Raw genomic sequence first — 10,047 nt, forward strand, 5'->3', positions numbered from 1 at the left:
AAAAGTAGAGAAAGAAATGCCAATTCCAGTCCAAAGCTTTATTTGCCAAGTTTTCTTAAGAATGAATTTTACCAATGTATGAATTCTTGTAAACAGAATGTATAATGGAAATACTGAAAGACTTTTGCCTAAAGTGGCATTATGGACTGCTGGTGTCATGCTACTGTAATGTAATAATTATTAAATTGTTGCAAAATGCTGTTTTTGCCTTAAAATTTTATTTTGCGTGTCTTGAAAACTATAATATTAAAGGTATTGATAGTGCACAAATGTTGGGCACACCTGGCATGAGATAATCTGTTTCATTTTTACAAAATTGTAATATATGCAACTGTTTATTAAAATAACAAAATAAAGTTATGGGATTAAATAAGTTATGGGCGGAAAAAGTTATGGGATAAAAATTGTAAAACAGTTGTGGCAAAAAATCTTGTGACAAAAAAGTAGAAAAAAGTTTTATGAAAAGTTACCAAAAATAGTTATGAAAAATAAATTATGGGATAAAAAGGTCATGGGATAAAAATTAAAATTAAAAGCAGGCCCCTGTCAGCAAAGCCTGGAGAAGCGGGTCTGGAGTCTCCACCACCACCATGTCCCTACCACCCCTTCCCAGTCACCCCTTTACAATTAGGGTAGCAAGACAAGACCTCTGTCTAATGGGGAAAGACAAATAGACCCTTTGCCACCTTGACCAGGGCTGAGTCCTTAAATTTCTGGATGAGGATGATGTTATTTAAGAGCCAGAGGCTGGTGGAGTTGGTTTGTTTGGAGGAGGCCTGATGGCCTCCTTTCTCTCACCATAGCAACTCTTCCCTCGGGGGGGCTCCCAGCTTCTTATTCAGAGAGGTAGCTGAGGCAGGACAGTGGGGCTAACTGTGGACCAGGCGAGGGCATGGGCTGCTGGGGTGGCCCCCTTCCCCGGTGTACATATTGTGTCTGTGTAACGTTTTGTAGATTCCAGAGGGTAGGGCCGCCCCTGTATTGCACCTAGCGGTGGTTGGAGCTGGCATGTGGGGAAGAGGTTCTAATGATTATTCGTGGCTGGAAACTTATTTATTGCTAGCATAGGACAGAAGAAGGAGGTGGGGATGGGGTCATGGCTCCCTGATGATGCGACTCCTGTTTATTTTGCTTTTTATTTGGAATAAACGAATTTAGCCATACTCCTCGGCCTGGTGTGTTCCCGTTTCCCTCACTGGGTCCCGGAGTTTGTGCCACTGAATGAGGAGCCCCAGAGTGTCTTGAGCATGTCCAGCTAGGCTGTTGGGGACCTTCCAGGCCTGTTACCTGTATGCTGCCTGGTGGCACCTGGGGGATTCCACGGGGACTGCCATGGCACCTACGGGGCGCAGTTCGGCCCTGACAGCCAACAGGCTCATAAGCCTGATCTAGCGGTGGCTGGGAAGACAGGTACCAGCACCTAAGGGCACTGACTTCCACCCACCCCAGGTGTCTTCCATTCTGTCCCCTTGCCTCCCTCTCCTGTCTGCACCTGGTGGCCTCTTCTGTCTGTCCCTCCAGAGTGCCAGCTGCCCAGCAGGCTCCCTCCAGTCTGAGTTCATGGCCCTGCCCCCTGGTGGCCAGAGCCGGCTTCACAGGATAAGAGCCAGGGAAGCTCCAGGGTCTTTGCAGGAAAAGTGCCCCTTGGAAAGGGTATGGCCTTTTCACCGCTCCCAGCAACACCCTAGAAATGGCTTGGTCTTTCCCCTCCCCTGAGCTCCACAGAGAACACAGCCAGCAGAGGACACATTTCCCCGCCATCCAGAAATGGGTTTGATTCTCAGCCGAGGGACAGCAGGACTGTTAGAGACTGTCAGGCCACACAGCTGCCTGCACAGCGCTCCCATGCTTGGTGGGGGCGGGAGGGATGGCGGGGGCTGCCTGTCCATAGGCCAAGCAGGTCAGGGAGGCTCACTGGAGGTGCTGCACTTTGGAGGGGCAATGTCAGGGGACAGCTTTCTCTTATTGGCACGCAAGACTCCAAAAGGACAGCACGGTGACTGATTCCCAGTGCTAGAGGCGAGGCGGCCAGCGAAAGGTAGGGGTGTGTGTGTGTGTGTGTGTATGTATATATATGTACATATATGTATACATAGATATTTATAGAACAGGGCAGGAGCATACCACAGAGGGGGACACAAGTTTTCAGCAACGGTCGCACCTGGAGGTGTCAGCTCACCACTACAACAGACCAAGTCACAGATGAAGGGGGCTGGCTTTGGGGCTAGGGGGGCCACTGTCAAGTTGCAGAACAGCTGCCCAGGCAGGCTTGGAAAGGGAGGTCTCTGAGAAGAAAACGGATCTGTTTAGAGTTCAAAGGGGGGCCTGGGGCCTGACCCTATAGGCTGGCGGTTGGAGAGAAAGCAGAGAGAAAACAGGAGAGGGAAAAGTGAACAGAGAGCTGGTGAGGCAAGTGCAGAGCACAGGTGTGCCACAGCAGCTGTGGGAAGGTCAGGGAGGGGAGGGCGCAGGTGTGGGTGTGGCAAGGTTCCTGGAAAAGCGGGGCCGGAAGGGAAAGGGGAGGAAGATGGAGGGAGGAGCCAGAGCTTCACAGGTAGTGCCTGGGGGCTGTGGTCACCCTCCCCACCCCACACACGCTGGCCTCGTCCACGGCACACAGGCAGTGCACCCACTGTTCAGACCAATGCTCGGCCCCCTCAGGCTTCCCTCTTCTCTGGTCACCCTGTCTTCCAACCCCTGGTCCGGGGCCACCTCTCGCCTTGGGGAGCCCAATGCAACAGCCACCAGACCTGATAGAGAAGGAACACTGCTTGAACCAGGATGATGAAGCTAAAAGGGATGGGTGGCTGGAGTGATCACTGGGGCCCCCTCTGGGTGATCAGAAAGCCCAGGACCCTCTGAAGGGACCCTGGGGGAGGCAGGGAGGGCAGGCAGCCGGATTCCACTGGCTATAGAATTGTAAGTCTAAGAGGGGAGCCTCAGCTTGTTGGGGGTTGCAGGTTGCATAGGTGAGGCTGGGTCCTTCCTGCTGGGAAAAGTAGAAGAGGGAGAGTCCATGGCAGGGGAGGTGGGTGGGCTCAGCCAGGCCAGCAGGCACTGTGGTCCCCTTGTCTGAATAGCAGAGGCGACCTCTAGGAGCAACAGGCCAAGGTGTGTGAGCCTGCTGGCCGGCGATAGTGCTTCAGCGGGGGCCAGGGACCCTGCCTTCAGTCACACGCTGGCAGCTATGATGGTACCTGGGAGGGAGGGACGGGGCCGTGTGTCCCTGCCTGGCCTGTGAGGTGTGTTGTGGGTTGACCGTGTGTATGAGACTCTCGAGGTTTTATCCTGGATCACCACTGGATTGCCGACAGATAGAGGAGGTGGGACCCTGACTCTCACTCCTCCTCTGCAGTGGATTTGGCTCTCAGCACTCCCAGGCTGGGAGCTGGATGCCCTGCCCTGGCAGCATGACTCAGACTGCACAACAGGTACAGCATGCCCAGGATGACATTTCTAGGCCTCTGGTGGCCTCAGAGTACAGCCCCACACACAACCCCCTCCCAGCTCTCAGCCCTTACACCATAAACCATGAGCTCTCTGACAGTCCCAGAGAGCACCCATGTCTGCCAGCTTGGGCACGGAGCCTGTTCCAAGAACCCCAGGCTCAGCCATGGGAGCTGGGGGGGTTTGGGGCCGTGGGAACCAGCCCTGGTACCTGGGTCCGGCAAAGATGCTCTGCACCTGCAGCCAGGAGTTGTCCACGGGCCCCGTGAAAGTGCTGATGGTGGTCGTGTTGATGTCATGGCTGATGCTGAGCACCTCCTTCAGCACGTGGTGCATACGCAGCATCTCATCGCGCCTCTGTGCCTGCTCTGCTGACTCCTCCATCAGCGTGTTCTGGTCCCCATGCGAGTACAAGTTGGGCAGCAGCTCTGAGAAGATGAACTCCTTGGTCTGAGAGTGGGCAAAGAGGGAGGGAGGTTGGGACCTGATGCCTGTGCTGCCCTGGCCTCCTGCCGGGCCCTGCTGGGACTGTGTGCTGGACTTGGAGCCCTGTGCATGGCTTTTCAGACACAGCTTCTACACCGCTTAGACTCAAAGATCTGCCTCCCCACCGCCCTTTTCTCACTCATTTAGGGACACTGAGGTCCAGAGGAAAAGTCACCTGGCCAAGGTCACAGATCTGGAAGGGGACCCAGGACCTATCATGCCACCAGCACACCTGTCTACTCGGTTTTTAAACAAAATTTTTTTGGAGATAGGACCTCACTCTGTCACTAGGCTGGAGTGCAGTGGGTGAGATCACCGCTCACTGCAGCCTCAACCTCTTGGGCTCAAAGTGATCCTCCAATGTCAGCCTGTCGAATAGCTAGGACTATAGGCACGTGCCACCACCAAGCCCAGCTATTTTTAAAATTTTCGTGTAGAGACCAGGTCTTACTACATTACCCAGGCTGGTCTCAAACTCCTGGGCTCAAGCTATCCTCTCTCCTGGGCCTCCCAAAGTGCTGGGATTACAGTCATGGGCCACTGCCCTCAGTCCCACCTTATATTTCTATGAGACAGCTCAGGTCTGGACCATGCCTCCATCCTTGGACCTGGTCCTATAGGGCTGGTCGGCATCTCCCCCAGACCATCATGGCCACCTGCATCCCCAGTGCCACAGGAGCCGCAGCCCCCATGAGGCAGTGCATGCATGTTGTTGATCATGACGTGCATGATGGTCTTGGGCATGACAACAACTATGAGGTCCCACGTGGTCTTGCTGACAATGGCCATGTAGGAGTGCACCAGATTCTGGGTGGTTTCCATTTGCAGCTCCAGCTGTGGGTCCATGGAGTGCATGAAGCTGTCGGAGCCATTCTCCTCAGCCTTGCTGTCCTGTCATGGAGAACACAAGAGCATCAGGGTGGCCAGGTCATGCAGCCAGGCTCCAGGAATCCCTAGGCACTCACAGCCTCCAAGAGTACCTGGAACATTGAGGCACAGAGAGAAGCAACTGGCCTGAACACACACCCAGCTCCCCCCATGGCTCTAGATGGTTTCAAGTCTCTGCCTCTCAGGACCCCAGACTCCCCTGATTCACTCTCCTCTTAGTTCTGACTCTAGTACCCAGAATTTGCCTCAAGTTACCAATCCAGAAATTGGAAAAGAACATCTCCAGGTCCCTGGCTTGGAGACCTGGACAAAGTTGTTCCAGGCTGCAGATGCCTGGCAGGAGGCAAGAAAAGGGCACACTCACTTTCCCCTTGTCCTGGGAGGCCCACGCACCAACACTGCCACCGCTGCTGCCACCAGGGAACATGGCAAAGTAGACACACACAGAGAGGAAAATGGGAAGGGTTGAGTGAACCTGGGACACTGCACCCTGACTTTAACGTGTTGTTGAATTCAATTAGCTAATATTTTGTTGACGATTTTTGCATCAATATTCATCAGTGATATTGGCCTGCAGTTTGCTTTTTTGTTTTGCATCTTTGGTTTTGGTATCACTGTAATGCTAGCCTCGCAGAATGAGTTTGGAAGTATTCCCTCCTTCTCTATTTTTAGAATCGTTTGGGTAAGGTTGGTATTAGTTCTTCTTTATTTTATTTTATTTTATTTATTTATTTATTTATTATACTTCAAGTTCTAGGGTACATGTGCATAACGTGCAGGTTTGTTACATATGTATACTTGTGCCATGTTGGTGTGCTGCACCCATCAACTCGTCAGCACCCATCAATTCATCATTTATATCATGTATAACTCCCCAATGCAATCCCTCCCCCCTCCCCCCTCACCCCTCCCCATGATAGGCCCCAGTGCGTGATGTTCCCCTTCCCGAGTCCAAGTGATCTCATTGTTCAGTTCCCACCTATGAGTGAGAACATGCGGTGTTTGGTTTTCTCTTCTTGTGATAGTTTGCTAAGAATGATGGTTTCCAGCTGCATCCATATCCCTACAAAGGACGCAACCTCATCCTTTTTTATGGCTTCATAGTATTCCATGGTGTATATGTGCCACATTTTCTTAATCCAGTCTGTCACAGATGGACATTTGGGTTGATTCCAAGTCTTTGCTATTGTGAATAGTGCCACAATAAACATACGTGTGCATGTGTCTTTGTAGTAGAATAATTTATAATCCTTTGAGTATATACCCAGTAGTGGGATGGCTGGGTCATATGGTACATCTAGTTCTAGATCCTTGAGGAATTGCCATACTGTTTTCCATAATGGTTGAACTAGTTTACAATCCCACCAACAGTGTAAAAGTGTTCCTATTTCTCCACATCCTCTCCAACATCTGTTGTTTCCTGATTTTTTTAATGGTTGCCGTTCTAACTGGTGTGAGATGGTATCTCATTGTGGTTTTGATTTGCATTTCTCTGATGGCGAGTGATGATGAGCATTTTTTCATGTGTCTGTTGGCTGTATGAATGTCTTCTTTTGAGAAATGTCTGTTCATATCCTTTGCCCACTTTTTGATGGGGTTGTTTGTTTTTTTCTTGTATATTTTTTTGAGTTCTTTGTAGATTCTGGATATTAGCCCTTTGTCAGATGAGTAGATTGCAAAAATTTTCTCCCATTCTGTAGGTTGACTGTTCACTCTGATGGTAGTTTCTTTTGCTGTACAGAAGCTCTTTAGTTTAATTAGATCCCATTTGTCAATTTTGGCTTTTGCTGCCGTTGCTTTTGGTGTTTTAGACATGAAGTCCTTGCCCATGCCTATGTCCTGAATGGTACTAGCTAGATTTTCTTCTAGGGTTTTTATGGTATTAGGTCTAACATTTAAGTCTCTAATCCATCTTGAATTAATTTTCGTATAAGGAGTAAGGAAAGGATCCAGTTTCAGCTTTCTACTTATGGCTAGCCAATTTTCCCAGCACCATTTATTAAATAGGAAATCCTTTCCCCATTTCTTGTTTCTCTCAGGTTTGTCAAAGATCAGATGGCTGTAGATGTGTGGTATTATTTCTGAGGACTCTGTTCTGTTCCATTGGTCTATATCTCTGTTTTGGTACCAGTACCATGCTGTTTTGGTTACTGTAGCCTGGTAGTATAGTTTGAAGTCAGGTAGCGTGACGCCTCCAGCTTTGTCCTTTTGACTTAGGATTGTCTTGGCAATGCGGGCTCCTTTTTGGTTCCATATGAACTTTAAAGCCGTTTTTTTCCAATTCTGTGAAGAAACTCATTGGTAGCTTGATGGGGATGGCATTGAATCTATAAATAACCTTGGGCAGTATGGCCATTTTCACGATATTGATTCTTCCTATCCATGACCATGGTATGTTCTTCCATTTGTTTGTGTCCTCTTTTATTTCACTGAGCGGTGGTTTGTAGTTCTCCTTGAAGAGGTCCTTGACATCCCTTGTAAGTTGGATTCCTAGGTATTTTATTCTCTTTGAAGCAATTGTGAATGGAAGTTCATTCATGATTTGGCTCTCTGTTTGTCTGTTACTGGTGTATAAGAATGCTTGTGATTTTTGCACATTAATTTTGTATCCTGAGACTTTGCTGAAGTTGCTTATCAGCTTAAGGAGATTCTGGGCTGAGGCAATGGGGTTTTCTAAATATACAATCATGTCATCTGCAAACAGGGACAATTTGACTTCTTCTTTTCCTAACTGAATACCCTTGATTTCTTTCTCTTGCCTGATTGCCCTAGACAGAACTTCCAAGACTATGTTGAATAGGAGTGGTGAGAGAGGGCATCTCTGTCTTGTGCCAGTTTTCAAAGGGAATTTTTCCAGTTTTTGCCCATTCAGTATGATATTAGCTGTGGGTTTGTCATAAATAGCTCTTATTATTTTGAGGTACGTTCCATCAATACCGAATTTATTGAGCGTTTTTAGCATGAAGGGCTGTTGAATTTTGTCAAAAGCCTTTTCTGCATCTATTGAGATAATCATGTGGTTCTTGTCTTTGGTTCTGTTTATATGCTGGATTACGTTTATTGATTTGCGAATGTTGAACCAGCCTTGCATCCCAGGGATGAAGCCCACTTGATCATGGTGGATAAGCTTTTTGATGTGCTGCTGAATCCAGTTTGCCAGTATTTTATTGAGGATTTTTGCATCGATGTTCATCAGGGATATTGGTCTAAAATTCTCTTTTTTTGTTGTGTCTCTGCCAGGCTTTGGTATCAGGATGATGTTGGCCTCATAAAATGAGTTAGGGAGGATTCCCTCTTTTTCTATTGATTGGAATAGTTTCAGAAGGAATGGTACCAGCTCCTCCTTGTACCTCTGGTAGAATTCAGCTGTGAATCCATCTGGTCCTGGACTTTTTTTGGTGGGTAGGCTATTAATTGTTGCCTCAATTTCAGAGCCTGCTATTGGTCTATTCAGGGATTCAACTTCTTCCTGGTTTAGTCTTGGGAGAGTGTAAGTGTCCAGGAAATTATCCATTTCTTCTAGATTTTCTAGTTGATTTGCATAGAGGTGTTTATAGTATTCTCTGATGGTAGCTTGTATTTCTGTGGGGTTGGTGGTGATATCCCCTTTATCATTTTTTATTGCGTCTATTTGATTCCTCTCTTTTTTCTTCTTTATTAGTCTTGCTAGCGGTCTGTCAATTTTGTTGATCTTTTCAAAAAACCAACTCCTGGATTCACTGATTTTTTGGGGGGTTTTTTGTGTCTCTATCTCCTTCAGTTCTGCTCTGATCTTAGTCATTTCTTGCCTTCTGCTAGCTTTTGAATGTGTTTGCTCTTGCCTCTCTAGTTCTTTTAATTGTGATGTTAGAGTGTCAATTTTAGATCTTTTCTGTTCTCTCTTGTGGGCATTTAGTGCTATAAATTTCCCTCTACACACTGCTTTAAATGTGTCCCAGAGATTCTGGTATGTTGTATCTTTGTTCTCATTGATTTCAAAGAACATCTTTATTTCTGCTTTCATTTCGTTATGTACCCAGTAGTCATTCAGGAGCAGGTTGTTCAGTTTCCATGTAGTTGAGTGGTTTTGATTGAGTTTCTTAGTCCTGAGTTCTAGTTTGATTGCACTGTGGTCTGAGAGACAGTTTGTTATAATTTCTGTTCTTTTACATTTGCTGAGGAGTGCTTTACTTCCAATTATGTGGTCAATTTTGGAATAAATGTGATGTGGTGCTGAGAAGAATGTATATTCTGTTGATTTGGGGTGGAGAGTTCTATAGATGTCTATTAGGTCTGCTTGGTGCAGAGATGAGTTCAATTCCTGGATATCCTTGTTAACTTTCTGTCTCGTTGATCTGTCTAATGTTGACAGTGGAGTGTTGAAGTCTCCCATTATTATTGTATGGGAGTCTAAGTCTCTTTGTAAGTCTCTAAGGACTTGCTTTATGAATCTGGGTGCTCCTGTATTGGGTGCATATATATTTAGGAGAGTTAGCTCTTCCTGTTGAATTGATCCCTTTACCATTATGTAATGGCCTTCTTTGTCTCTTTTGATCTTTGATGGTTTGAAGTCTGTTTTATCAGAGACAAGGATTGCAACCCCTGCTTTTTTTTGTTCTCCATTTGCTTGGTAGATCTTCCTCCATCCCTTTATTTTGAGCCTATGTATGCCTCTGCATGTGAGATGGGTCTCCTGAATACAGCAGACTGATGGGTCTTGACTCTTTATCTAGTTTTCCAGTCTGTGTCTTTTAATTGGAGCATTTAGTCCATTAACATTTAAGGTTAATATTGTTATGTGTGAACTTGATCCTGCCATTATGATATTAACTGGTTATTTTGCTCGTTAGTTGATGCAGTTTCTTCCTAGCCTCGATGGTCTTTACATTTTGGCATGTTTTTGCAATGGCTGGTACCGGTTGTTCCTTTCCATGTTTAGGGCTTCCTTCAGGGTCTCTTGTAAGGCAGGCCTGGTGGTGACAAAATCTCTAAGCATTTGCTTATCTGTAAAGGATTTTATTTCTCCTTCACTTATGAAACTTAGTTTGGCTGGATATGAAATTCTGGGTTGAAAATTCTTTTCTTTAAGAACGTTGAATATTGGCCCCCACTCTCTTCTGGCTTGTAGAGTTTCTGCCGAGAGATCTGCTGTTAGTCTGATGGGCTTCCCTTTGTGGGTAACCCGACCTTTCTCTCTGGCTGCCCTTAAGATTTTTTCCTTCATTTCAACTTTGGTGAATCTGGCAA

General features: G+C 46.9%; 1 protein-coding gene across 1 annotated transcript; it reads right to left on the reverse strand.

Moving 5' to 3' along the window:
* Positions 1-2,385: 2,385 nt before the first annotated feature.
* LOC104678473 (dynamin-1) lies at positions 2,386-5,446 on the reverse strand. The gene is made up of 4 exons (XM_030926569.1): positions 5,186-5,446; positions 4,687-4,824; positions 3,659-3,897; positions 2,386-2,750 (listed from the first exon to the last, which is right to left on the reverse strand). Exons 1-4 carry the CDS (start codon positions 5,246-5,248, stop codon positions 2,549-2,551), a joined length of 642 nt encoding a protein of 213 aa, XP_030782429.1. The 5' UTR covers positions 5,249-5,446; the 3' UTR covers positions 2,386-2,548.
* Positions 5,447-10,047: the final 4,601 nt, after the last annotated feature.

Source organism: Rhinopithecus roxellana, unplaced genomic scaffold (assembly GCF_007565055.1).
Source record: "Rhinopithecus roxellana isolate Shanxi Qingling unplaced genomic scaffold, ASM756505v1 contig5544, whole genome shotgun sequence".
Classification (NCBI taxonomy): domain Eukaryota; kingdom Metazoa; phylum Chordata; class Mammalia; order Primates; family Cercopithecidae; genus Rhinopithecus; species Rhinopithecus roxellana.

Bases quoted from the DNA above. Each gene is read 5' to 3' on its own strand.
- LOC104678473 (XM_030926569.1), bottom strand. From the start codon at position 5,248: ATGTTCCCTGGTGGCAGCAGCGGTGGCAGTGTTGGTGCGTGGGCCTCC. The intron at 4,825-5,185 runs GTGAGTGTGCCC...TCTCCATGACAG, and splicing joins CCTCCCAGGACAAGGGGAAA to GACAGCAAGGCTGAGGAGAA. The intron at 3,898-4,686 runs GTTGTTGTCATG...GCCCACTCTCAG, and splicing joins AGACCACGTGGGACCTCATA to ACCAAGGAGTTCATCTTCTC.